At 57.3% G+C, this 27,323-nt stretch overlaps 8 protein-coding genes across 8 annotated transcripts; 1 reads left to right on the top strand and 7 right to left on the bottom strand.

The window, feature by feature from the left end:
• Nucleotides 1–37: 37 nt before the first annotated feature.
• CHGG_00339 (uncharacterized protein) lies at nucleotides 38–877 on the bottom strand (the record flags this gene model as incomplete). Its single annotated transcript, XM_001219559.1, has 1 exon — nucleotides 38–877. One exon carries the CDS (start codon nucleotides 875–877, stop codon nucleotides 38–40), a length of 840 nt encoding a protein of 279 aa, XP_001219560.1.
• A 575-nt stretch (nucleotides 878–1,452) lies between these two features.
• On the bottom strand, nucleotides 1,453–6,136 carry CHGG_00338 (uncharacterized protein; the record flags this gene model as incomplete). The annotated part of the gene is made up of 8 exons (XM_001219558.1): nucleotides 1,453–1,917; nucleotides 2,578–2,609; nucleotides 2,947–2,958; nucleotides 3,100–3,132; nucleotides 3,187–4,540; nucleotides 4,595–5,284; nucleotides 5,655–5,870; nucleotides 5,999–6,136. The coding sequence occupies 8 exons, from the start codon at nucleotides 6,134–6,136 to the stop codon at nucleotides 1,453–1,455; spliced, it is 2,940 nt and encodes a 979-aa protein (XP_001219559.1).
• A 347-nt stretch (nucleotides 6,137–6,483) lies between these two features.
• Nucleotides 6,484–8,002, bottom strand: CHGG_00337 (uncharacterized protein; the record flags this gene model as incomplete). Its single annotated transcript, XM_001219557.1, has 2 exons — nucleotides 6,484–7,637; nucleotides 7,693–8,002. 2 exons carry the CDS (start codon nucleotides 8,000–8,002, stop codon nucleotides 6,484–6,486), a joined length of 1,464 nt encoding a protein of 487 aa, XP_001219558.1.
• A 604-nt stretch (nucleotides 8,003–8,606) lies between these two features.
• Nucleotides 8,607–12,618, top strand: CHGG_00336 (uncharacterized protein; the record flags this gene model as incomplete). Its single annotated transcript, XM_001219556.1, has 4 exons — nucleotides 8,607–9,513; nucleotides 9,669–9,826; nucleotides 9,876–12,371; nucleotides 12,448–12,618. 4 exons carry the CDS (start codon nucleotides 8,607–8,609, stop codon nucleotides 12,616–12,618), a joined length of 3,732 nt encoding a protein of 1,243 aa, XP_001219557.1.
• Nucleotides 12,619–14,713: 2,095 nt separating this feature from the next.
• Nucleotides 14,714–17,422, bottom strand: CHGG_00335 (uncharacterized protein; the record flags this gene model as incomplete). The annotated part of the gene is made up of 3 exons (XM_001219555.1): nucleotides 14,714–15,874; nucleotides 15,994–16,375; nucleotides 16,479–17,422. The coding sequence occupies 3 exons, from the start codon at nucleotides 17,420–17,422 to the stop codon at nucleotides 14,714–14,716; spliced, it is 2,487 nt and encodes an 828-aa protein (XP_001219556.1).
• Nucleotides 17,423–19,565: 2,143 nt separating this feature from the next.
• Nucleotides 19,566–22,016, bottom strand: CHGG_00334 (uncharacterized protein; the record flags this gene model as incomplete). The annotated part of the gene is made up of 3 exons (XM_001219554.1): nucleotides 19,566–19,928; nucleotides 20,006–21,165; nucleotides 21,371–22,016. The coding sequence occupies 3 exons, from the start codon at nucleotides 22,014–22,016 to the stop codon at nucleotides 19,566–19,568; spliced, it is 2,169 nt and encodes a 722-aa protein (XP_001219555.1).
• Nucleotides 22,017–22,776: 760 nt separating this feature from the next.
• On the bottom strand, nucleotides 22,777–24,191 carry CHGG_00333 (uncharacterized protein; the record flags this gene model as incomplete). Its single annotated transcript, XM_001219553.1, has 3 exons — nucleotides 22,777–23,238; nucleotides 23,293–23,716; nucleotides 24,181–24,191. 3 exons carry the CDS (start codon nucleotides 24,189–24,191, stop codon nucleotides 22,777–22,779), a joined length of 897 nt encoding a protein of 298 aa, XP_001219554.1.
• A 1,373-nt stretch (nucleotides 24,192–25,564) lies between these two features.
• On the bottom strand, nucleotides 25,565–27,179 carry CHGG_00332 (uncharacterized protein; the record flags this gene model as incomplete). Its single annotated transcript, XM_001219552.1, has 2 exons — nucleotides 25,565–26,586; nucleotides 26,627–27,179. 2 exons carry the CDS (start codon nucleotides 27,177–27,179, stop codon nucleotides 25,565–25,567), a joined length of 1,575 nt encoding a protein of 524 aa, XP_001219553.1.
• Nucleotides 27,180–27,323: the final 144 nt, after the last annotated feature.

The following is a 27,323-nucleotide window of genomic DNA, read 5'->3' as shown; positions in this document are numbered from 1 at the left end:
CCCATCGGCGGCGACTCCCCCCGACTCCTCGCCCTGACTATCCACCCCAACCATCCCACCCACCCCCCAACCCACCGACACCCGCAGCAGCACCACCACCACCACCCCCCCTCTTCCCTCCCTTCCCCCCACCCCCACCGCCACCCGCACCACCCTTCCCCTTCAACGCCATCAACGCCATCCGCGCCTCATTCCTCTCCCTGCGCAGCCTCGCCTCGGCCTGCTTCAGCTTGGGCCGCTCGGCGCCGAGGAACTCGGCCTGGGAGCGGGCCTCGTCGCGTTCGACGCGCAGGCGCCGCTCGACCTGGCGCGCCGCGTACAGCTCGTTGCGCGCCGTGCTGAGGCCCATGCGCGCCTCGTCGCGCTCGCGCGCCGTGCGCTGCAGCTCGGCTTGGACGGTGGTGAGGAGCGTGTGGAGTTGTTGCGCGTCGGTGGGGTTGATGGTGCTGAGGTTGAGGTTGAGGGCGGAGGGGGGTGGCGGTTGGGATGGGGGTTTGTTGGGGTTGTTGTTGGGGTTGGTGGTGGTGTTGTTGTTGCTGTTCCAGGATAGGCCCATCGTGTCGAGGGTTAGGCCGCCCCCGCCGGTTGTGCCGTTGCCGCCGGGAGGGATGGGATAGCTGGTGGGTGCAGACCGTGGAAGATGGGTGGGTGGGAGGCCATGGTCGAGACTTGGGCCGAGGGGATCTGTTGGGGAGAGGTGATATGGTTGGTGGTGCCCCTTGAGGCTACCGTGGACGGCCGAGGGAAAGTGCGGTTCCGTGGCGGAGTGGACGTGGAAGTCTTCAGGGGACGACCCCGAGGCGAACTGGTCGTGGCCCAGATAGCCTGTGAAGTCGGGGCCGTCATAGGCGAACGGGTCGTCGTAGAGGCCGACCATTGGGCGCGGCAGAGCGCTGGTCGCTCTGCCTCTCTGACACGGTGGTGGTGGTTGTGGACCGGGTGAATTTAGGCAAATGTGATCGCAAACCCAAACCGAGCAGCTGGGGCGTCCTCACTGGGGTTCGATGGACCAAGGAATGCCGTCAGCTCCACTCTTTCGATGTCGGTTAATAAATGCCGTGAGTGAGATGTCTAAGTTGACGTTTTGGATGGATGGAAATGTGGCAAAGGGAGGCCAGAATGTGTACGCGCTGTGGTGGACTGATGAGGGTTGGATTCGGCCCCGGCTAAGATGGAAAGGGGCTGCAGCAGTCACACAGCAGCTTGGACCTCTGACGGACTAGACCAAACCAGGTCCAGACAAGCCGTTTCAATGCCGGAACCAGGGCATCCCAGGAAGCCGGTGGTGCTCAGAAGCGGGGGTTGGTGACGCTGCGAGAATGGCCCTGGACTGTGGTTCAAGGGGGAAGTTCTGCTGGTCTGAATGGTGGAGGCGAGAGGGAACTGCCCGCTCTCTCGCCTCTCCGGTCAAGAGGGGCTCCTTCATTCTTTCGGTGAGGACTGCAAATTTGCTCATGTGATCTCGGGAGGGTGTCTCCGCAGAGCTAGACTCGTCAGGTTCGGGTTGCCAAGGGGGCTTCCCCAGGATTCCTTCGGTACGACTTCTTGGCGGGTCATGTCCCTGGTCCAACTCGTCATTGCGCCGGCGATGACTGGCTCGACCGATCCACCATCCGCAGCAAACCGGGATCGCTTGGCATCGGGGAGGTGGGGAGAAGTTGATGCTGTCGGGGATGGCCGGAGGAGGAGAACGGCTTGCAGTAGAATGGGGGGAGACCGCGATTCCAACTGGACAATGGACGACGACTCTCTCTCGACAACGGCACTGTATCTCCGATCTTCTCCGGCACCTGAAGTTCTAGAAAGCTTCCATGCTGATCCCGACCCGTCCCCAGCCGTCCATCCGTCTTCCGTGTCTCCACCCACCGTAACTGGAAACGAAAAGCCGCACAGACTGGCCGCCTTCCGCGAGCGGCGCTAGAATCATGCAAGCCCAAGGGATAGCAAGGACAGATTGGCCACAACGGGGAGGTCGAGAGGAGAACGATGCAGCACCTCGCAGATCTGCTTGGTTCCTGACACGGACTGTTTTCTTGACCCAGACATGCTCCCTCCCCCTGACCGATTCGGGCAATATCCCGAGTCACCAACCACGGTGTTGTTGATGATCGGTACCTAGCTTCCTCCAGCTTCGCAAAAATACGACAACTCGAGGAGGGATTTGTCTTGCAGGCGTCCAGCATTTGTGTGGTGAAGACTGAAGAGCACACAGCTGGAACCGAGCAGGTAAGCCGTGCCGCCCTTGCATCCTCATGCAGGCATGCCAGCATGCTGTTACATACACTAGCATCATGTCCCCGGCCCGATCCATGTTTTTTTTTTTAAACGACAGCGGCCGGGGTACCTGGCGGCGTGCTGATGCGCTGTTACCACTTGCTGATGCATGTTCATGTGCTGCCATCGTCTCTGGGCACGGCGAGATGATCCAGGTACACATGGGGGGCGATTCGCCTTGGGTGTATTCGTAGGAGGTTGTCTTCGGCCTCGTTGCGATAATTCAGACTGCATGCAGCTCGCATCCCTACACCGCAGCTCGGATACGTGTTCGAGGATATAGCGCCCAAGAACCGAACGAACCTTGCTTGGGGTGAGATACAGGGTTGCCATTGCTGTTTGTCCGTTTCAGTTTCCCACGCGCCAGGAAGTAACCATATGTGATAAGACTCCGGGAAACGCTACCTGCACCACTCGTCGTCGTGCTTGGCTAGCTCTAGTTCATGCAAACACCCTGACCAAACATCCCCCGAAGGTGGCGTTTCTCCTGGAAGATTTTACTCGTCGCTTCACCACGGTGGTCATGGGTGGTAATCAAACCAAGAAAAACACACCGATCCAACAGTCAGCCGGAAAGTTGACCGCATGCTCCTGCTCTTAAGTTGGGATCAATGTTTGCCCTACGTAGAAAATCAGAAAGAAGGATTGAACGAAGAATAGGGGTTTACTTACGATGACATGCTACTGTTGTTCGTTCTTAAATTCTCAGAGTTCATTGATGTTTTCTATTCATATGGGAGTACAAAATTACCTATCCATTGAACGTGGTTGCACACAGCAACTAACAAAACAACGGCTCGAGAAACCGCGGTCTTCCAGACTTACACACACCTCCCAAGTAGGTAGTCTCGCTCGCGTCTGATCCAGGTCAAGTAGACATCCCAACCTGTTGCTTCGCCCTAAAGAACTTACCCAACCCCCCCAACAGCCCCGGCAACCCCCCAGCGCCCTCCTCCATCCCCGCCCTAATCCAACCCGGCAGCTTCCCTTTGATCCTCTCCGTCGCAAACCGCCGGTCAACCAGCACCACAGCCGCATAGTCCGCGCGGTGCCGTATCGCCCGCCCAATACTCTGGTTCACCGCCCTCATACACGCGTTCTCGTAGAAGTCCCTCGCGGCCTGCTTGGCCAAAGCCCGGGCCTCTGCTTCCCCACGCGGCGGGGCGCCGCCAACACCACCCTCCCCCTTCCCCTTTCCCTCACCCTCCATCAAGCGCTCCATCTCCGTCGCCTCGATGTACTCCAGCCGCGCCTTCCAATCCGGCGAGTTGATATTGGCGTACGGCAGGCCCACGACCACCACGCACCGGCCGAGGCGGTCCGAGAAGTTGATACCCTCGGACAGCTTGCCGCCGACGACACTGAGGAGCAGCGCGCCGCCCGGGCGCCGTGGTTTGGTTGCAGCCTGCTGGGATCCCCCAAGTGATGGTGGTGCTGCTGCTGCTGCGGGGAACAAGATGGCGTCGCTGTACTGCTGCAGCACGTCCTCGCTGACGCCGCCTTTGGTTTCCCGGAAGACGGCCTTCTTGCCGGCGAGGCGGTCCCAGAGTGGTGGTTGGGTGGGTGTTTCTTGTGTCTGCCAAGCGGCGACGACCTCGTCGAGGTATCCGTGGCTGGGGAAGAAGACGACCACGCCGTCAGGGACCACGGAGCAGATGTTGAGGAGCGCGAGGCCAAGTTGGCGAATCATGCCCGGTTCTCGTCGTTTCTGGAAACTGAATTCAAATGAATCCGCGTTGGTTGTGCCCGGCGTGGTGGGGGTTGTTGAAGCGAGTGTCCAGCCGAATAGGTTAGAAGATGGAATAACGTGCCCGCAGCTTAGCGTCGTAATCTTGTCCGTTGGGAAACTCGGAAAGAGGTGAGCTTTGTAATCCTCGAACGGTGACATCGTTCCGCCTGCTAGGATGACAGCCCTAGCGGACGATGCGATGGATGAAAAGGCGTTCGTGGGCGATAAAAGGAGGTACGAAAGTTTGATGTCTGGCGGTGTGGTGGCAAGCTTTTCTGAAAATATCCGGCCTTCGGAGCTTAGGTTTGTTAGTGCAGTGAGGAAAGAAACAAGAGTATGGAGAACGGGTGTTGATGGCGAGGGTTTCCCGTGGGCTGAGGACGAGGATTCCTCTTGATTTTCCGCGTGACTGACATAACTCTCGATTTTGTATGCCAACTTGGAGTCTTGAATGTACTTAATGAGTTGGTATAAGTTTATCTGGTCTGCGCCACGGGCCTTCAAAACCGTGTTCGGGTCGACGATACCTTGGTCGCCCTTGGAACAAGTCAGCATTGTCTCATCTCAGGGAAACAATCAAATCAATCTTACCTTGATGTTGAGTTGTTCGTTTAAGCACGCACTCAGTGACTCAACGACCTTGCCCACCTGCGCAATCATAACACGGTTCTCTCCTTTTAGCTTCTTCCCGAACCGCTTGACATAGATACTCAACATCTGCCTCGCCCGCCTAAGCTCGCTCAAGCAGATTTCAGCGGCATAGACGTTTGCAACGGCATCCATAACATTGTGAGCTTCATCGATGATGACAACATTTCCCTCCAACTTGATTCCAAGCGCATCTCTTGCGTTCTTTTGAAGAAGCAGCGGATAGGGTAGTGTGATCACTTCAGCCCCTGGAATAGCAGTCCGCGAGGCATAATAGGGGCAGACCTGCAACTCTTTGCCAATTCTGTGCAAGTCTTCGATGTCTGGGACGGTCGCCAGAGCTGCATCCCGGAAGTCATGGGCCTGCTTTAGATTTTCCGTGTTGGGCATGAAGGAGCATTTGTCTTTGGTTTTTGACTGCTGCAACTCCGTACATCGGTCATTGATGGCGGATAATGAGCCGAGTCGCACGACTGAGGGGTTAATGCACAGCTTCTGCCTGGAGGATAGCGGAAGTTGTTTGACTGTTTCTGTGGTCGGTTGCTCCTCATCCTTCTCATTCGAGGACAACATCTCGGTGGGTATTGAGGGAGGAAATGCCGGACGACGCAATTCTGAGATGAACTGCGTCAGCTGCGAGTGTGTGCGAGAAGTGTAGTAAATCTGGAATGTCAGCTTGGTCTTTTTCATAACCTTGGGGGCAACAAGAACCAACCTTGACTTCATCTTCAACCTCGCCCTCACCACCCCCATCATCATCCCTCCTCTTTCCACCCCCACAAACCAACTCTCTCCATCAACTCCCTCGTCTCTCTACTCAACCCACCCCTCCTCCACCCCACCCCCAACATCCTCCACACCACCACCCTCCCACTCCCCCAACCAAAAACTCCCTCTCCTCATCCACCCTCCCATCCCCCATCCCAATCATCCACCCTCACCATCTTCCTTCCCCCCCACCAGGGGCCCCCCACCCCCACCGCCACCCCTCCTCTCCTCCAACTCCAGTTCCCTCACCCTCACCCTCTCCATCGCCCTCTCGCGCTCCTCCCACCGCCGCCCCAGTTCCTCGCGCTTGCGCCGCAGCGCGGGCCTGCACCATCCACTCGGGCTCGTCGCGCATGCCGGCGGCGGTGGCGTCGAAGGAGGCCTCGTAGCGGGCGCGCTTGTGGGCGCGCAGCCAGGTGAGGGTGGCGCAGATGAGGGAGAGGGATTTTCCCTAGGTGGGGAGGGGGGGGGGTTAGTCTGGCTGTTTTTTTTTTCTGGGGACTTTTGTCTTTTTTTGAGTGGGGAGGGGTGGGAAGGGGTGGTGTGTGAGTGAGTCGGTGAGGTGGGCTGTTGACATACCGTGCCGGTTGGGCTTTCGAGGATGCCAACTTGTCCGTTGCCCCTTTCGAGGACGTCGTAGACTGTGCGCATGAAGTTGAGCTGGACATCGTAGGGTGTGTAGGGGTGGTGAAAGTCGATGGTGGTGTTGGAGGCCATTTTTGGCTCTGTTTCAGATTTTGGTTCAATCATCACCGACGAACCGATTCATGGGGTTGCGTCAAGAGATATTGTGGGAAGTATGGGACCAAAACGGAGAGTGATGGATTCTAGCAGTGGTGTGGTGCAGTTGTAAACAACTTGCAAGTCGGGTGCAGCAACCGCCGCGAAAGTTTGTGAAACAGCGGTCGCTGCTTGGATAACACCAGAAACAGTCACGTGAGCCCTTGATGGGTATGCAGTCAAGCAATTAATGAGGGATATCAAACACTATATACAACCCAGACGCCGTGGAGCCCAGTACATTGACAGGGCCGATGAGCACCAAACTCCAATTAATGTCCCGTTCAAACCTTCAACATGTCCATCTCATCGTCATCTTCGTCGCTCGCTTCCTCGGCGGATTCGTCAAGGCCCATGCGGAGGAAGTCATGTTGTAGCGCGTCCGCGGCGCTGATCCGCCTGGTTGGGTCCAATTCCATGCATCGCGAGAGAAACTTAATCGCCAGCTTCTCATCTTCGCTGATCTTGACTTTATCACTCCGGCCGGTACTCCATAGAATGATGCCCTCCAAACTGTACCCAGACCTACCGATCGTGGGGATCGTCGTCTCCATCATACACCCGTGTAATAACGCAGCGCCTTGCATGCGCTTGTTCCCAAAAATTGTGGCAATTTCGATCATGGCTTCGACGTCGTCGGCCGAGTTGAAGAAGGGAAAACGCCGAGATAGAATGGTGAGGAGGATCACGCCGGCACTCCATATGTCTATCTTGGTGGTTTGTTCCGTGCATTTGAAGAGGACTTCGGGCGCCCGGAATCCGCGGGTCCCGGCACGATTAGCCCGCCTTGAGGGGCGTGTGTCTTCCCGGGCGTACCCTTCCTTTGGTTCAGCACTGAACAGCGGCTGCAGCCTCGCCTTTCGAGTAGCCGAGTCGTCGTGGCAGAGGCAGTGTTTACCGCCATCAGCGCCTTCGCGCTCAGCCAGACCGAAGTCGACAAGGACACCTCGGCGCGAATCAGGGTCGTAGAGGAAGTTTGTCGGTTTGATGTCGCGGTGGAGGATATTGTGCTGGTGCACGCTTGCCAACGCGGTAAAAAGGGACCGCAGGTAGATGGCCATGTCTGGTATTGTCATTTCGCGGAAATAGTCGCGAAAGTCCGCGTGCCGGAAATAGGGGAGGATGGCCACAACCTGGTCTGTCGAACGAAAGGCCGTGATCAGGGGACACACCGATTGGCAGCCCCGAAGATCGTGTAGTAACTCGAGCTCGTTGAGGATGCGGTTCGGAGAGGACGTGACGTATATCTTCTTGATAGCAACGTATTTCGGCTTGCGGCGGCGCTGTGATTGCGACGTATAATCGAGTACTTCGGACTGGCTCGTATGGTTCCGAAGCGGCGGCGGCGTCCACTTGTCTAATTCCTTGTCCATATCCCACGAATTGTCGTGTTTGTCGTACACTAAATCCTCGGCTTTGTAGACGGTGGAAAAGGTACCTGAAGGTCAAACGTCAACACGGCGAAGGTGTTGATGGGACGGGAGAACGCGAACCTTCACCAATTCGTTTGATCAGACGGTATTTCTGCCGAAAACCAGCAAAGGAATCCTGTAGCCTTTCCATGTCTTGTTGGAAGTGGCCATCGGCTGGGGCCTCGTCTTCTGAACTCTCCGAGTACTCGGACTCCTGGCCATCTTCTTCCAAGAGCTCGGTTTCTTGTTCTACGTCGTCGTTGACCTGCGGCGCGCTCTCATTCATCTCCGTGTCCTCGGTGGAAGGGACATCCTCGTGGATCCGGAAGGACTGTGGCTCTGTTCGGAGCGATTCTGCCCGACGGCGACTTGCAGGAATTGTTGTTGCCATTGTGGGCGATTGTCGATTGTCGGGGGGCACAGAGTGAGACCTACAAGAAAAGAAGGAAGTCGCTCCGCTCGGCCCGATCAGAGGTTATTGCTGGCGCATGAGGCTCGTGTCTATGGGATCGATCGTGCACTTCTCCAAAGTTTCAGGATCGAATCGATTGGTAATGCATACCGATTGGGCGGTGTTGGACTTAATTTGAGGATTTGAAGACCCTTAAAAAGTTCCGAGAGAACTGTCGCTGGAGCATCGAGCCCCCTTGGAGGGGCAGCGCACGGATCATTTGGAGACGCGATCAATTGCGGCGGGACGCGGCTGGCTGGCACCTGCAAAGTCAACAAACAAATTGCAGCGTTGCTAGGGTCCCCCACCGGAAAGAGCCAAAGCACGCCAACAAATCCAAGGAGGGGCCTCGATTTGAAAGTCGCCCTCCATTTGCGACAAAACAACACCAACGCCAACTAACCCCCGACGAACCCCCCAACTTCCACGACAACCCTTCCGATTGCGGTGTCCGCTTTTCGAAGACGACTTCTCTCCCCGCCTGTCCTTCTTGGCTGCACCCACTGGCGACCCCCGCGATACCCCTCATCGGCCGTTGTCCGCCATGGACAGCGTCAGCTTCGATATTAACGATGCGCTCAAGCATTACATGAGCGACCCGGCTGGCATTCCGACGCCCGAGGCAGATGGAGCGCTGGTCGACTGCGAGAACGACCCGGAGTCGCTCACCGACAATGCCGTGATCAACGCCGTCCTCAACCCCATCGTCGACGCCGTGGCCGAGAATCCGGATGCCATCACGCGCAGCAGCATCTTTGACTCGTTGCAGTTCCTTTTAAAGTGTGCACCCATCTCCTCTGATCCCCTCATGCCCTGCGAGAGGGACACGTCGCTGCCGGCAGCGGGCACACCCACCCCTGCCCGGCGCGCGCGTCCCTTGGGCTCTGGCGCCACAAACCGTCGTTTAAACGATCCTGATTCTGAGCTGTTCAAACAATCCAGGTACACCTCCTTTCTCTCGGCGCACGCTTTGAGCAAGATATTTGACTTGATCACCTCCGGTCTGGCCACCGAGGCCGACGTCATAAACCATGACCTTGAGTCGGACGAACAGGAGCTCATCGCCCACCACAAACAGTTGCTTGAGATGTACGGCTTCCTGCTGCAGTGGACCATCGCAGCCGTCGAGATCAAGGCAGCCGAGAAATCGTCCACCACCGTGCCCGCGCGGGGCCGCGGTAAGCCCAAGAGCAAGAGGGATGTCGGCAAGGACGGCACCTGGGATTCGTCGACCCAACTCGAGACGGCGCTAAATACAATGTGCAAGGTGCTGCGGTTGAAGCTGGGCAAGATTTTCTTGACGACATCCGAACGCGACACTTTCATGTCGCTGCTGACCCGGCCCGTCTACATGATTCTCGAGAGCGAACAACGCGTCAAGAGCACGAGCATCCGGATGCACGCCTTCAAGGTGCTCTGCATCGCAGTCAAGCACCACGGCCACGGATACGGTAGGTTAGTTGTGTGCTATGCAGAGGGAAACGCTGACAACTCGTAGCCGCCCAAATTTCTATCGTTCAGAACCTTACCTACTTTGAGCATCTGTCGGAGCCGATGGCCGAGTTCCTCCACATCTTGGCCGAACAATATGATTACCCGCAACTAGCGGACGAGATCCTGCGAGAACTCAGCAACAAGGAGTTCAACACCAACGACACCAAGGGGCCAAAGTCGGTTTCAACCTTTATGATTAGACTGTCTGAACTGGCTCCTAGGTTGGTCATTAAGCAGGTTACTTTGATGGCGAAGCAGCTGGACAGCGAGGTATGCAGGCCAGGCGCGGGATATAGGGCTCAGGAACTGACGTGCGCAGTCGTACACCCTCCGTTGCGCCCTTGTCGAGGTCTTCGGCAACATGCTTGCCCACCTTAGCAAGTCAGATGAGCGCAGCGAGAACCACAAAATGCAGATGAACGCCTTCTTCGATGTGCTGGAAGAGCGGTTCCTCGACATTAACCCATACTGTCGGTGCAGGACGATCCAAGTCTACGTGAAGCTTTGCGGGCTCGACCAGAAATTTCCGAAGCGGAGGCAAAAGGCAGCCGAATTGGCGTGCCGGAGCCTCGAGGACAAGAGTAGCCATGTAAGGAGGAACGCCATCAAGTTGCTCGGCACCCTGATTCGGACACATCCTTTCACCGCCCTCCACGGCGCCCAGCTTGCGAGGAAAGACTGGCAGGAGCGTTTAGACAAGGTCGATGCGGAACTCAACGCCCTGAAGCCACCAGTTGACGCGCCGGGCCTGGAGCAGGGGAACACTACCGTGGACCCGGCTCTACTTGATGACGCCACTCAGATCGAGTCCCCAAGGAAGCAGCTGGCCGAGATGACCGATGAAGAGAAAATTGCAGCGGTCCAGAAGGCGCAGGAGGAGGCAGCCACTTCCGAGGCGATCGAGAAGCTGACCCTCACAAAGCGATACTACAACGAAGCGCTCAAATTTATCGACGTGTTGCACGATGCGACCGGCACCGTGTGCCAACTCCTTGGATCCCGGAACAAGAGCGAAGTCATTGAGGCGATGGACTACTTCGAGATCGGTGACGCATACAACATTGAGCAGAACAAGGTCGGCATCCGTCGCATGCTCAGGCTCATCTGGACCAAGGGCAATAGCGATGAGGGCAAGGGTGTCCAGGCCCATCTGATCGACTGCTACAAACGGCTCTTCTTTGAAGCCCCCGACAGTTTTAGCGCGAACGACGCCGCCAACTACATTGCGCGGAACATGATCAGTTTGACCTTTGGCGCCACCCCTGCTGAACTCACCTCGCTCGAACAACTGGTGAGCACGATGATGAAGCAAGGCATGATTCCGGACCTCGTCATTGCGAAATTGTGGCAGGTTTATGGTGTGCAGAAGCGGGAGATTTCCAGGAAGCAGAGACGGGGCGCCATCATTGTGCTCGGCATGCTAGCTACCGCCAGCCCGGAGATTGTGGTCGGCGAGATGGAGACGATGCTGCGCACCGGTCTCGGAGCCCATGGCCGTGACGACCTACAACTCGCCAAGTTTACGTGCGTTGCTCTCCGACGGATCAACCCCACCGGTCGTCAGGCCAAAGAGTCAGCGGCCAAGTTCTCCCGGTTACAAAACGATCATGCTGTGTTAGTTAGGTTGGCCGCCATCACCGAGGTGCCCACGGAGAGCAAGGACTGGTATGGTGTTGCCGAGCAGGCCATCAACGCCATCTACACCCTATCGAGACATCCGGACGTTTTGTGTTCCGAGATCATCCGTCGCAAGACGAGGACAGTCTTCGGTCGCCCATATTCGCGTCCAAGCTCACAACCTAGCTCTCGTCCCGCGTCCCGCGATGAGGCACAGGCGGCACCAAGTCCTGCTTCCTCGGCCGATAGTGCTGGAAGCGATCCCACTGTCATTGCTTCGCAGCAAGCACCCGTTAGCCCGACAAAGAAGCAAAACAAGGACAACACCGTTGGCCTATCCCAGCTCCTCTTTATCGTGGGCCATGTCGCCGTCAAGCAGATCGTGCACCTCGAGCTCTGCGAACTCGACTTCAAACGCCGCAAGCAGGAGAAGGAAAAGACAGCTGCCGCTGCGAACCGCTCCTCACTCGGTGCCAGTACCTCCAGCCGCCGCTCCGCCTCAGCCAAAGACAAGTCCAAAGTCGAAGACGAGGGTGACGAGCTCGACCTGATCGGCGGCACGACCGAGGACGACTTCACTGAGGCCATGGCACACATCCGCGAGCGCGAGCTCCTGTACGGGCCCACCTCGCTGCTCGCCCACTTCGGCCCCCTGGTCAGCGAGATCTGCGCCAACAACACCACCTACCGCGACCGCAACCTGCAGCAGGCCGCCACGCTGTGCCTCGCCAAGCTGATGTGCGTCTCGTCCGAGTACTGCGAGGTCAACCTCCCGCTGCTCATCACCATCATGGAGCGGTCGACCGACGCCACGGTGCGCAGCAACGCCGTCATCGCCCTGGGCGACATGGCCGTGTGCTTCAACCACCTCATCGACGAGAACACCGACTTCCTGTACCGCCGCCTGGCCGACCCGGAGCCCATGGTCAAGCGCACCTGCCTGATGACGCTGACTTTCCTGATCCTGGCCGGGCAGGTCAAGGTCAAGGGCCAGCTGGGCGAGATGGCCAAGTGCCTCGAGGACGAGGACAAGCGGATTGCCGACCTCGCCCGCATGTTCTTTACCGAGCTGAGCACCAAGGACAATGCCGTGTATAACCACTTTGTGGATATGTTCAGTCTGTTGTCGGCGGATAAGCGGATTGAGGAGGAGAGCTTCAGGCGCATTGTGCGCTTCCTGCTTGGGTTTGTGGAGAAGGTGCGTTTATTTATTTGTTCATCCCCATTCTCGATATTCTACAGTGTGAGTGTATGCTGACGACATGTGCGAACAGGACAAGCATGCTAAGCAGCTGGCGGATAAGCTTGCCGCGAGGCTGCCGCGTTGCGACAACGAGCGGCAGTGGAACGATGTTGCGTTTGCGCTGGGCTTGTTGCAGCACAAGAACGAGGATATTACCAAGCTGGTGTCGGAGGGGTTCAAGATCGTCCAGGCGGCCGCGTAGGGTTACCCTTGCTGTTGGGTGGTGGATTTGTGTTGCGGGATGCATTATGGGGTGTCTGGCGTGGCTGGCTCGGCTGTCTTGGGTTGTTGGGATATCCGAGGTTGGGCGGATTCTGTTGTTCCCTGAAAATTTAAATTGTCGGCGGTAGCGGTGTTGCTGTTGCGTGATACGTTGATGTCAACGATTTCATACGTCTTCATTTGTGAGCAGGTTTCGTGAATGATCGCCCTGGAAAGGAAGATACATGTTGGTGGAAGTCGGAGCCATGTCCACGGAGAGTGCTCCATGTTGTTCATAGGGCTAGCCTTTTAGGGGATTCGGATGCCCTCATATTGCACGTCGCCTTGTAGTGATCTCACCAAGAGAAAGAGAGCACAAGCCGTCTCTTTGATCTACCACACTGTATATACAGCGCCGCCGTCGCCATCGCCTGAGCCGACGTAGCTCAAAGTCCCTTGTTTCAATGGCACCCCGGACTTCCCCATCAACCTCCCCCCCAATCCAACTTACTCCTTCGAGACATTCGCGGGCGTCACGCCAAACGTGGGCCGCACGTACCTACCACTAGTGTCAGCATCATCGACCATCCCCGATACACCAGGTAAACAAAAAAGTTGGAACTCACCGGTCGGAGTGGTAGACCTTGACGTTCTCCCCCCAATAACTCCTTCTCCCCGCGCCTGGTCCGGCCAAGGTGCCTTCCGCCAACTTGGTCGCGGTCCTTCTTCCGCCTGGAAGGAGCGGGAATTAAGATGGATGCGGGACCACATACTTCTCGCGGGCGAGTTCCGCTGTGGGCTGTTAGCTTGTGGCTGCGCGCGCGGGGGTGGAGCAATACGACGGGGTGGGGGTAGGCTGGATGGGAGTGGTCAAATGGACATACTTTTGCTCGCGCATGCCGACGACAAGCTTATACCAGCCGAAGAGCATCAGCGCGGTGGTGCCGGCGATGAGAGGACCGGGGCGGAAGAGGCCTCGCGAAGGGAGGTTGCGCTGTGCAAGGGGGTTTGGTTAGCTCTTGTCGTCTTCGATAGTGGGCGAGAGAGAGGGGTTGGGGGGTGGGGGGGTTGAGCTGCGATAAGGCTGGGAGAGGTTTTGGGTTGGTTCATGGAATTTCCGTGCTTGCGCCCTCCTTCTGCGTCTGTTTCCATACCCCCAGCGGAGTATCCGGAGGGGCATCACCCTCGTCATCAGAGGGGAGCTGCCTGCACCGCCAACAGCTCCCCATCCATCCGCTCCCACGCCCTCAGCTTGCCCGCAGTAGAAGCAACCACAAACCAACCCGCCTCTTGCGCAGCACAACGCAGTCTTTCAACTCCGTGTCCCCCGAGCCACCCAATCCATCCTCGCAACCCAGCCCATCCACCAACCCCGACCCGACCCGACCCGTCCCAACCTCCCGCTTGAACTGCTCCCCAAAAGAAAATGGAGCAAAAAAAAAAACCCACCCTTGTACTGGACGGCCTCATAGCCGCACAACCGGGCGGCATATCCTGCGGCAAGGTGGGCCAACTGTGATTTTTTCCGGCTGACTGCGGTGTCTCATCGGACGGTATCCCTCACTCTGCGAGAGCGAAGCCGGGTCTTTCGTTCGCTCGACGGGGAACTTTTCGAACTGCTCGGGCTCCCTGCCGTAAATCGGGAGCTGTGTTGTGGCGTGGGCCGTCGAATTGGCGCGATTGTCGTCGTCGGGGTTTGGTTGCTGCCGGAGCTTCGAAGCTTGAATTGATTGATGGGTGCAATTGCGAGGCTTGGGATTGGCGGCGGGTTGTGGATTACGTAAGTGGGGGAAGTGGGGATGTGGCGTGGAAGCCAAGCGCGCAGCCAGGCATAGGATGACAGGGGCGGCTCAGGGTACACAGGGGCAAAAACAAGGAGAGGCGAGGCAACGCAAGAATGCAAGATGCAATATGCCAGCGCATGATACACTACAAATAAGATACACAGAAAGCCTCCAGGAACTCCAATCCTCCCACCGTCCCCCAACCAAAAGCCAGAGTAGCCCACGCTGATCCCATAGTTATGTACACAAACTCCTAAAAAACTACATGGTGGTCAACTGTCTCCTTGCGCCGTCGGACAAGGTGGGGGTCGCCTAGCCCTTGGCCGTGTCCTTCTCGCCCGCCACCTCGGCCCCATACGCCTGTTCGGCCGCCATCTGGGCTTCCAGTTCAGCCTTGTCAAACTCGGCCTCGAACTCGGCCTCGAACTCGGCCTCCAGCTCGGCGACATCAAACTCCATCTCCTCCTCCTCCTCACCCCCCTCCTCCGCACCGGCATCAGCACCAGCAGCAGTATTACGTGCCCCCTCCATATCCACATCTTGACCATCCGACCGCCCGGGGGTAGGCAGGCCACTCCCCGGGCTATCATTGGCGCCCTCGCCGGTGGCGACGTACAGGTTGCGCAGGGACGAGCCGCGCTGGCTCTCCGTCCTGCGCAGCCGCTTCGCCGGCATGCCATTCTCCCCCTTCTCCCCAACCTCAGCATCATCACCATCGCCACCAACATTCTCATTCTCTCCATCCTCCTCCTCCTCCTCCTCCTCATCCCTCCCCTTCCGCTTCCTCACCACCGCCACCGACGCCGACGCCATTGACGCAGGCACAGGCGGCGCATCCCGCACCTCCACATCCCCATCCCCATCCCCACCATCCCCACTCTCCTCCGCCTCATCATCTCCATCATCATCCTCATCGTCGTCGTCGTCGTCCGACCCGCTCGCCAAAAACTCAGCCAGCTCCGCGTCCGTCGTCGTCCAATCAACATCCTTGAAGGCGTCGATAGGCGATGTGGCGCCATCGGGGAGGTCCGAGGGCAAGAGGCCTGCTTCGTCGTCACCGTCTTCGTCATCATTCTCGCCATCGACGTTGCCACCCTCCGCGACGTCCGTCCTGAGCGCAAGCGCGCGCGTCGCGCCCGAGGCGGCGACCAGGCGGAGTTTGGTGGGTGTGGTCCCGTTGGGGGTTTTTGTGGTGATGGTGGTGGTGGTGGCGTTGGGGAGGTTGTTGTCGTTCTCGTCCCCCTCCTCCTCTTCTTCGCCCGCTGCTGAGGGGCTTTGCGCTCTGGATTGTCCTCCTCCATCAGGCGCGCGGTGAAAAGGTAGGGGGCCTCGTCGACGGCCGCCCACTGGGTGAAGCAGGCGGCCAGCCATTCCTTGGGCTGACGATCTTGATGTGCGGGCCGTCGTCGTGCCTCGAGTAGCTTCTCCCTGCCGGGCTGGGCCGTGTTCACGACGAGGTGAGTTATGTCCTTGCTGACCCGAGGGCGCAGGTCGGCGCCGAAAGACATGATTTGTAGGCCGATCTCGGACGTGTATATGTCGATCCCCCGTGGCAGAACACCGGACAGCACAATCTTTTTGCCTTGAAGCACTTTTGCCTTGAACTCATCGAGAATGTGCCCGGCGTCGGGCACCGTATTCCGGTCATTGTCGTACTCGGCGTAGAACGTGCGGTGGAGAGCCGTGAGGTGCTTCTGGAGATGCTCAAGTTCGTCGTCGTCGTCCTGCAGAATGTGGTGGCGTTGGGAAGGAGGGGATGATGAACGTGATTCGGAGCCGTCGTCAGACTGTACGGTTGCTTTCTCAGCCTCTTCGTCCTCCCTATCAAGCTTTTCTTGAAGCGCTTGGAGGGGACGATCCTTGATCTGCTTCTCGAGCTCGCGCTTTTGCTCCTCGACCTGCCATTCCGAGAGCGTGGTGTCGCCGACCTCTGCGGTCTTATTCCCGGATTCGGCAGCGGCGTCGTTCCTTTTTCTCTTTTTGGTCCCGTTAGCTGTCGGACCCTTCGAGAGCAGGTCCTGTCGTTTCGGCAAGAGGATCGAGTTAATATCACCGATGTCTCTTGAAGAACTCGTACGGCGACACCTTGATCAGGTTCGCTCGGTTGTTCGGCCACACATCGGAGCGATCATCGATGATGGCCACCATGTGGGTGCTGATGGGGAAGAGCCGCTGCAAGTCCTTGGCATAGATGCTGCCGTTTTCATCGCGGCTGATGACGCGGTTCCCGAATAGCTTCTTGTCTGGGTCAACAACGCGTGCCACGTTTTGTGCATATGCGCGCGTACCCATGGTGTAGACATGCAACTCGTACATTTGGGCGATGCGCTTGAGGAAGGACTCGAGCCCTGGGCGCATCTTGATGTAATACGAGCATTGGTTGGCTGCCTGCGTAGGTCCATCGTCCAGCTGAAAACTCTTCACACTCTTGACGGACTCGTGGTTGGGGTTCGTGGGATCTTTCTGCCAGTCGCCCACGGTTGGGTCGATGCACGCCTGGATGATGGTTTGGTCGAGATCTACCACCAGGCTGAGCTTCCGGCTCACGAGTAGGCGCCGCTGCAGCTCCTGTTCTGTGCGCTGCGCATGACTCGCGCTGACGGTGAGGTTAGTTTGGTCGTGTACCATGTTGATGGGAGCACGCGCTGTGTCTCGGGTCTCGGTGGCCCAGTTGACCTCGGTCATATCCTTCCCACACATCCCGCAGAGGCCTTGGAACTGGATCTCGTGCGAGCATTCCTCTTTGACCTCTATGGCAACCCTATCAGACAAGATATGTTGGCCCTCCCGAATGAACCAGCGCGTCAGCTCGCCGTCGCTCGGCGAATCCCATGTCACGATGGTCGTCTGTTCCTGCTGCCAAGTCTCGCCTCGGATAGTATCGCCGACCTCTTTCATCCACTTGAAAGAGTATTCCATAAGGGTTTCTTGCTTCTTGATCTTGTCACCCGGCCGCTTGTGAAGTTTGACGACGGTGATGGGGTACCGTAACCGGCTGCCCAACCTGACGGTTTTCGTCATTGTGACGGCGTGCACAGAGTACGGTCGCGCTGTTGTGACGGTATGATGCGATGGATTAAGCCTCGGGTCGTGGGCTCAGCCTGAATAGAATGTCGAGTCTGGTTAGCCGCGTCTTGGACAAAGACTCCCAAGCAAAGACTAAGAAAGAAAAGTGTAGATAGATTCTGCGCTGGAGATTCTTACGCAGGAGCCACCCAAGACGTTAATAAACTGCTGTCCGGGTTGATTGATACACCCATCGCGCAGTGGCGCGTACCCAAGTTGGAAAGGCGGGAAACGCGGTCTGGCGACGGCTGGTCCCGTTTGTGCGTGTGATCCGAAGTATCGCGATTCGAGGTTCCAGGCTCCCAAGCGAGTCAACTCAATGGCGGCAGAGAGCTGCAGAAACGTGGGGCGTGTGGCCAGAAAAAGCTAGTGGCTGTGGGGCACAATGGTCCGAGGGTCCAAGCTCCCCAAAGCTGTGGATCCTGGAAGTCTTGAAGGTCGAGCCACCGTTGGGATTAACAGGGCTAGAGGAAAAAGTACCAAGTACGAATCAAAGGCAAGCAATTGAGTGGCATGGAAATTCCAAACAATTGCTATCGTAAGGTGCCGAGCCTGGAAGTGACGGTACGAAGTATGGGATCAGTGAGTAGGAATCGTGGGGTGATGTAATGCCGAGATGGTGTAATTATTGTCGGGTTGTATTGGCGCACTGACGAAGGAATCCGGTCGCAGAGCAACAAGCCGAACTCTGGGTGGGTTGGGCAGGTCCTTTTGTACCTTGGGCGGCTGATCCGGGCTGCTCATCAACTGTCCAACCAACCCCTGTTCTTGTAGAGAACCCAGGGTACCCACATGGTTCCCGGTTGCGGGGTCATGTGTGGCTAGAACGTGGCGCCGAACTGCCCCTCAATGACTCTGGTACTCGACACAATACACATTAAAGACGTCGAGTCGTGACAGAAGCCTGATCCAATATATTTGGTCGTGCATTGAGGTGCATCACAATCCACCTAGGCATCAATGTCCTCAGTAAAAATAAAGTATGACTAACAACGAACATTGAGTCATTGGAATCACACGTGGCTCGGTTTTAATTCCGTTACAAACTTATAATTCCCAACACAGGAAAGCACGAATTCACGGCTTTGCATCGACAAAAACAGACATCACACCTCCAACGGCAGGCAGCAAGCGGGAAGGCCAAACAATGTCCACATCAACCGTAACTGAGGTGTATGGCCGTCGGTATACCTAACGCCACATTCTCGAATATATTCTTGCCTTTGAACGTTACCAACCCGGAAAAAACGGAATGGGTTGCATAAAGAATTTGTCACAAAGAACTACCCATCTCACACATTACACTCGAAAAGACAGGGGTGGCAATGTTAGTAGACCGTTGACACCCAGGGACAGTTAAGGGAAAACAAAAGATGAGCTGAGATAGCACAGCATAACTTGGTTAAAACTGAAACTCATACAGGTTTGTGAGGCTCATTTACAATTTGATTTGTTTCCATAAGATGGGTCACAATTCAATACGTGCGAAAATTGTGGCGTGTACGGTGTTAACAAAGAAACTGTTGCTCACAATTACTGTTGGTTATTATTACGAAACCCATAGAACCTTTTTGAAAATGGAATCCGAGGCGAGTACACAGTAATATTACTATTCTATGACGGTGGTGTCTCCAGGTTGTAACCTCCCAGGGAGTGAGAGAAGGAAGAGAGGTATGAAGGTGTACATAGGTATGTATGTATGCCAGGCCTCGATGCGTCACCCGACCCATGAACTCCCAAACTAGAAGGTAAAAGTGGTTAGGGAGAGACTCTAAAAGTAACCCAATAAAAAAGAAACCCGACGCAATCCGACGAGGCCAATCTGTCATCGCCTTTAGTGTATCCGAAACCCAGGCCAACGGCATAACATATGCCACATCCTCTTGTCATGATCATCATAACCGTCTCCGAAACTCCAAACAAACCCAGCTTCCATGCCGGACGGGCGGGACAGGTGCATGTATCGTCCCAGCCCGCCCCGAAACAAAAACAACAATACGCAAACAAGCCCAGAGAGAGGGAGGACGAGGCCCCACCTCAAACCCAAGCTGCCCCTCCTCCCCTCAGAAAACCATCGTCCAAAGACTCAACTCCACCATCACTCCAACCCCGCCCCCTTAACCCCCTTCACCCCCGGCGCCCCACCCACAACCGGCACCTCACCCCCCAGCACAGCACCCAAATCCGGCACCGTCCGTTTCATAGCCGCCTCCACCGACAGATCATCAATGGTATCCGCATCGCCGCCGACAAAGGTCCAGCTCTCCTCCTCGTCGTCATCGAGCAGGTCGGCGTCCGGGCCCGAGCCGCCCGAGCCGCCGGGGCCGTCGGTGGCGGTTCCCGCAGACGCGGCAGCGGCCTTGCGCCGCGTCTGGTTCTTGCCCGTCTTGGTGCGGATGAGTTGCGTGGCGTACTCCAGGTCGCGGTAGATGCATTTGATGGCGGTGTCGACGCCGTTTTCCTGTTGGTATGGTTAGCGTTGTTCTACGTTTTGTGGTGGAGAAAAAGGGGGGGTAAGGGGGGGCGACCGGGACGTACCTTACGGATCTGCTCTCCCAACGCCTTCGCTTTGAGAATCATGCGCTCGCTGTGTGTTGCCTCCCAGAGGGCGCGCGCGAAGGATGTTGCGCCCCACTTCTTGAGACAGATGCCCACGCCTAGGTCCTCCACGCGGGCACCGAAAAAGTACTGGTCGCCAAAGAAGGGCCGGATGACCGTCGGGATACCTGCGCGCAGGCTGGCGCCCGTGGTGCCGCTCCCGCCGTGGTGCGCCGCCGCGTCGATCTGCTTGAACAGCCAGTCGTGCGGCGCTGACTGGATCTGGAAGATCTCCGGCGGTAGCTCCGGCTCGGGTGTCTTCTTCTCGTCCAGCTGGTCCTTCTCTTTATCCTTGTCCTTGGTCAGGACCCGGTCGCTCCAGCCCTTGCTGAGAATACAGCGCACATCCGCTTTCAGCACGCCATCGATGACGTCTTGAGTCAGTTTAGCGGGGTCAGGCACGAGGATAGACCCAAAGCCGACGTAAACGAGCTTCTTCCCGTCGCGACGCGCGGCGGCGATGAAGTCGGCCAGCTCCTTGGAAGGTTTGTAGTTCTCGTTGCCCTCATCTAGGAACCAGTACCCCGTGACGCGAATCCAGTCGCTGTAGTCCAACGGCGGGGGCACGACATAGGGGGAGAAGTTGTAAAGGAACGGGACCTTGTTGATCTGCAGCTTTTCAAGGCCAGTCGTCGGCAAGCCCAGGTACCGCCTACGCCAGCGGTTGATCTGGTGCGCCGTCGCCTTCCAAAACACCGTCTCAAACATGACGTACGTGACGTAGTTGTACGCGCCGCCCATCTTCTGGCCGGGCATGATAAAGGCGTGTGGGTAGGCACGGGTGCGTGTCCACGGCATGGTGAAGGCGCGGAAGTAGGGGACACCAAGGGCTTCGGCGATGTGGATGCCCGCCATGGCGGACGGCGACTCGATGATCAGGTCGCTCCCCTGGCAGGCTTCCCAGGCGGTCCGTAGCAGTTCGTCGAGCCAGTCGCGCATCTTGGCGTTGGCCTCGAGGAAGAACGCGAGTGAGAAGGTGCCGTTCTGGATGCAGAGCTGCATCAACTCACCCGGATCGCCCCCCACGAATGCAAATTCGATCCCGTGGGACTCAATCCAGCCCTTGAACTCCCCGTGCGTGGCAATGCGTGGTCGGTGGCCTTCCTGAATTAACTTCTTGCAGAGTGCGATATACGGCTGCACGTCACCACGAGAGCCGATGGTCCAGGCAGGTGATCTGCATAGAGTGGGCGGGTTTGAAGTTGAGGAAGGATGCCTTAGGATCGTCGAAGAGAATCGTAGGGGCTTCCGATGCGGACGATGTCTCGCGGGGAAGTTGAACTTCGTGGTCGGCAAACTCGTCACCGCGTGCTTTTTGAAGAGCGTCGTGCTCCGCTACGGCGGCTTGGGCATCGTCGGCGTCGGCGCCACCGTCCATGAGGGTAGAGTCGTGTAAGTAGTGCGTCGCTTCCAGACTTTGGAGGATGGTAATAGTGCAGTCGTCACGGACTTCGGCCCGGTGGAATTCGAAAAAGAGCTCTTCGTGGCCACGGATGACAACAACCAGGCCCGCATAGCCAAACCGGAAACCCTTCTCCTTGTCGACGTTCTCGATGTCCCGCAGCGGAAGGATGAGCTTGGTGCGGGTGCCGGGTAGGAGGCTGCGGAAACAGAAGTGGCGGTCGCTAATATAAATCTTACCGTAGAGCGGGAGAACGCGCATCAAGTGTCCAAAGTAGGCGGCGTGGAGTTTCTCGGTCTCTGGCAAAGCAAAGTGCGCCTGGAACCGGGCTTCCGAGTTAGCTCGGTCCTCAGGGTCGTCGCCAACATCTTCCTCATCGGTCCGAAGGCCGTGGGGCTCGTCATAATGTTTCCCGCCACCCTTCCACATGCCAGAAACCTTCTCGACGTAGCCCATAGATTCTGTAGCCAAAAGTGTGCTCATGCGCCTAGAATGCCGGTCAAGATATCCGATGAGCGCATTCGCCTTGCGGAATGGATAGACCCCCATTGTGGCAATGCTCTGGAGGGTCGGGGTCGTTGCTGGATCTTCTCCCTCCCCAATTGTGGTTGTGCGGGCCCTGGAAGGGGCGTGATGAACATGTTTTGTAGTGGATACTGGCCGTGGTACGGTTGGGGATGCCACTTGCTTGCCATCTTGGGCCCTTTGTGTCCGCTGGAGAGTTGGGCCGTGGAATAGGTCACTGCCCCTCAGGATCTGGCTCGCCGAAGGGTCCTCGCTGCTTGCCGAAGCCATCATTGCTGATAGGCTCGCTTGGCTGGGATCGCCCATGCTCTGAACATACGAGTCGCTACTCTCCTGTCGCTCGTGGCCACTGGGCCGTTTCCTGCTCAGAGATCGCCTGCTGTCACTAAAACTACGGCGCGGCGGTGATTCCGCATGCAGGCTTGGGTTGGCATCCGTACTGCGTCTGGTGAACGCGTGCAAGGCATCAAAGCTGGTGCGCGGTCGGTCTATGCTCGGACGGGGGCTCGGCGAGGACCCCCGCAGAGGAGATAGCGGGGAGAGAGTCGCCTTGACGCCTTCGTTGATTTTGCTTGAGCGAAGAGCGAGATTGGAGGGCGGTTCTCTAGCCCCGCTACCGCTCGCCCTCTTCGATGATTCAGTACCAGAGCTCGGATCTGCCCGGTCGCTGGGCCCTTGCGCTTGCGACGAAGCATCCTCAACTAGGATCTTTAGGACGTTGATGGGCTCTTTACCGAAGCTAAAGAAGGAGAAGAAGTACTACAAATATCAGCACGTGTGGCATCTAAGAGAGGGCAGGGCCACACACCTCGTCAATCGCATACGTCTCATCGTTGTCGATGACCCGGATCTTGCATGTGTCGGCAAAATCCAGCATTTGTGCCTCCTCAATATCGATAACATTCTCGATAGGCAGCGAAATCTTCACGCTATCACCGTCGTTGTGTGACCTGAAAATAACCCTCCGTAAACCTTTCACCCACTCCTCGGCGCTCTGTGGACTATCGGCCCTGAAGTAGTAAGTCCGGTTATCCGTGGAGACAGCAAAGTTGACGCCTTCCTTGTCTTTGTCAGTGATGGTAGCGGATATACCGTATCTTAGGTCGATTTGGCCCTGGGGAAAGTAGAGATCCTGGGAATCGCGGTAGTACGACAAGACGTCACCCTTGAGGCGGAACCAGTAGCGGTTGTATTTAGGATTCCTCTTCCCACACTTGGATAAGTAACCCGACTTGGCGACCTCGTGCTGCGGCAGGTCAGTACTACGAAGCACCGGAGCGCTGAAGGAGGAGCCACTTACCGCTTTCCTGGGGAGGTACGCGTAGAACGCGATGTGCCGTGCGGTGATATACATGTACCCCGTGAGGAGGACGTGCTGCAGGAGCCAACAAGGATACTCCTGTATGACCTCTTCGGGCCTGTCAAACTGGAATATCTCGGCAAGCTTCTTCGCCAACTCCGTGGGCCCGGATTCCCCAGTGTCATCGGCGGCGATCCTAGAGCGATCACCCGACAACCCGTCGAGATCAAAACTTGGTCGGGCCGCCATCTCAGCACGGGCTTCCAGCATTCTGGTCATCACAGGGGCTGTCCTGCTCTCGGTTCTCGTGATTTCGATGCTGGGGGCAAGGTCGGAGGAGGGCGTGGAATCGGCCTCTGTTGCGTCATCCTGCACATGCACGGACTCCTGCGCCTGCGATTTCGGCTTTGGGGACTTTGAGGATCTGATCTTGTCAGTGAACCGTCCGAGCCCTGGTACCGATTTGAGAAGACGACTCTCGGAGATTTTCCTTCGGTGGCGGTGATCGGATGTATGATGGGTTCGCCCATGGCGAGGGAGAACGGTTGTCTGCGCGAGAGAAGACGATGTGGCGGGCGCAAGTTGTAGTCCCTTCGGACCGGCAATAGTTTTAGCCATGAGATTTTCAGTATCGTCTTCGTCATCGTCCGAACTATGACCTTCGAAACGGTCTGTAAAGTCGGCTTGACTTCCTGCAGCCGCGATCAAGCCGAATATACTCTGGTTCATGTTCATGAACATGCCACCGCCGTATCCCTGGGGCCGTAACTCCTCTTCTTCCCCTTCGGCCGAATCACCGTGGTCCTTTAAGCGTTCGGGAAGCTCCATGGTGGGGGTATGCTCGCCGCCGCGGCGTTTCTTTTGTAGTTTCCGCGAGACACGACGTACGGCGGGCTCATCCTGGCTTGCAGGGCCGGCGCGGGTTGGCGGAGAGGATGGAGGTATCGAGGGTTGCGGTTTACTCGTATCGCTCGGTCTTGTGCTCGTGAGAGGAGAACGCGCGGCGGCGGGGGGCGTTGCAGGAGGTTCGGGATTCATGGCTATAATCTCTCACAGGGAGGCTGTGACGAGGACTGGCTGTGCGTAAATCCTAGGGTGTAAGTACGATAGAAACGAGGCGGCTTATCCCGGACAACGGGGAGGGGGCATACATACCAACCGTGTTGTTGAAAAGGTCCAAGCTGCGTATGGATGCCTGGGCCGCGCACCCAGAGGAAAGACTGGAGCGGAAACTGGATAGACTGCGACAATGATGACGGGACCAAGTAGGTGTCAACTAAGTAGGCACGAATACCCGAGGTAGGTATGTAGGTGGCAGGCAACAACGGCACCTGGGCGGAGGAGGGAGGTACGGTGCAAATTACGGGGTGCTGGAGTGTAGGGTGTCGGTGACAGGGCACCTGGTTGTAATCATTATTATTGTTCACGGCGTGGAAATGCACAGAGACAGTGTCAACATCCGTGACCGTCTCTTGCCATCGGGAGGTCGGGGTGCTGCGCAGCGTTGGTCCGAGCCGCAGCAGTGCGACGGCAGGTGTCAGGGCCCTGGACCGGTTGCCAAGTGTTGCCTTTACAGGGATTCCATGGCCGGGTGAGCCAGCAAGGTTCCGTGTGACGCCCCGGATCCGCGCCTGGGACCCTGTTCGGGTCTGTCAAGTGCCGTTGTTCGATTACCACCCCGTTGGATTGTGGCGGAAAGTGCGGTGTCGCTGAACAGTTTCTGTGGATGCGACTTTTTGTGCGCGAACATGGCGGAAGCTCGTTTCTTCCAATTCGACAATGCTTCAGATTCAATCTGAAATGGCGCTGGGTGGTTCGCAGCTGCAACCAGAGATATCTGCGTTAGTTTATCGATAAGGCTGGGGTCCCATGACGCAGGCACATCAGTCGCAGCGCCCGCTGACAGAAAAGCCCGCTCCACCATTCATCCCATCACATGTGTGCGCGCCTTACGGGGAATTTCGGGATCCATCACAAGACGCGAGCCGCCTCCAGGGTGAGCATCAATTCGCGGCATTTCTATTAGCATTTACTACCGCACTAATTTATCACAACATATTCCGCCACATCTATCCTGTAAAACTTGGGCGTCGAAGGGTGGCACTAACGCGGCCAACAAAATGCGGCCATGGAACACAGGCCACCGGCTGTTGTTATTATTAACATTTGAAGTCCCCGGGCCGTTGCGAGATGACCGAAGTGAGTCTAGAGCCACCTAGGTGTATCTGATCCCGATATCCAAGATAACACCATACCACCCACCCATCCCACTTTACATCCACAAACACAACTTCCCACTCCCATTCCCCCCAGCAACCCAATCCATGGTCGGATGAAAGTGCGCCACAGCCGGCACCGCCGTGATGCCGTCCCCACCCAGCTGCGCCAGCTGCTCGCCGTCCGCCGCAAACACGTCCACGAACCGGTTCATGTTGCCGATGACAAACTTCTGCAGCCCGTCCCGCGGGCTCCGCTGCCACTGCGGCTTGAGGATGGTCACCCACCGCCCGGTCTGGTTATTGTGCGGGATCTGCCGCGCGGGCTCCATCTGCGCCTCCGTCAGCGCCGCGCCGGCGGTCCACTTGTCCGCGTCCGGGAAGTTGTAGATCTTGATGCGGTCGTCGTAGCTCGACGTCGCGACGTGGCCCGCGCTGCTCCAGCTCGCGTGCGAGACGGACAGCCGCGAGTCGTGCGTGCCGAGGAGCGCCGGCGCGCGCGCGTCGCCTTTGCCTTGGATCTTGCGCAGGTCCCAGATCTTGAGCGTGCGGTCGAGGGAGGCCGTCGCTACGAGGTGCGGTTGTGCCGGGTGGAGGGAGAAGCCGCCGATCTTTTGGTCTGTGAGGCCCCAGATCTCGGCGGTGGAGGACTTTGTGCGGAGATCGTGCCGGCCGAGGGTGCCTTGCAGCGTGGAGAAGATGATCATGTTGGGGTCGGAGGTGGGCATGTCGATTGCGCTAATGGGAAGGTCTTCGTCTGCGTCTGCCGGGGCGAAGGCTTCGGTTGATACGCCCTTGTCCAGATCCAGCTTACGGATGGACGAATCGTAGGAGGCAGAGTAGACGGCGTTGGCATCGACCGGAGAGAAGTGGAATGAGGTGATAGTACGTGAATGTGTCTTGAAAGCGGATATTATGGGGTCGGGGATTTCGGCTTCCTCGTCGTCGTCGTCGTCTTCTGCTTTCACGGGTTCCTGAGACGCATCAAACACGCCCATCGCACCCTCCTTGTCGCCAGCAAATATTATCGGCTTGGATTCCGTTGGATGGAAACCCAAGGAGTAGACTCGTTGTGGTACTATTTTGATGTCTGTTCAAGTCAGCGACTGGGCACACACCCAGCTTGGGATACGCACCTTGGACAGGCCACTTCTCGTAAAGTTTGAGCCCGCTCATGCGTAGCCTCAGGTCCTTCAGCCCCTTGTCCGTCGTTCCTTTTACATCCTCGTCTGTAAATGTCCTTATGCCAGGTTGCGCGCCCCTGGCCGAAAGGCCTTTCAGCCCAGCCAGTCCGTCAAGGCCATTCTCCCATTTGCGCCCCTCTACTTGGATATCCCCAAGGCTAAGGTCTCCACTAACACGCATCTTTTTTGCTTTCGCTTTCTCGGCCTCCACCTCAGCCTCCACCTCGGCCTTGCGCTTGAGCGTGTCCGCATCCGCATCGAGCCCAGCGAGCCTGCTGCTCTGCCGCGTTGGACGAGCGGTCTCGCGTTTGACGGGCTCCCGTTTGGCACGCGGTGCGCTCGCGCGCTTCGGCTTCGGCGGAGCAGGTTTTGGAATGATTTTCTCCGCGGTGGTGCTGATCCCGCTCAAAATCGCGTTATTGTTCGCGATGTTCTCCAGGCGCTTGCGCTCGAACGCGCTAATGACCGGCTCTTTCTTGGGAGGCATGGTGACAAGAGAAGGAATTGGGGAAAAATTCTGCAGCAAGAGCAAGAATAAGGCACCTGTTCCAAGAATCATAAATTTGAGACTCTCGGGCGACACTGTAAAAGATTGAGCCGTGTTGCGACGGGAGACGCGAAGTCGCGAAAT

Source organism: Chaetomium globosum, genomic scaffold, assembly GCF_000143365.1.
Source record: "Chaetomium globosum CBS 148.51 scaffold_1 genomic scaffold, whole genome shotgun sequence".
In the NCBI taxonomy this organism is placed as follows: domain Eukaryota; kingdom Fungi; phylum Ascomycota; class Sordariomycetes; order Sordariales; family Chaetomiaceae; genus Chaetomium; species Chaetomium globosum.
Note: the sequence above shows the minus strand (reverse complement) of the source record. Positions and strands in the feature narration are given on the sequence as shown.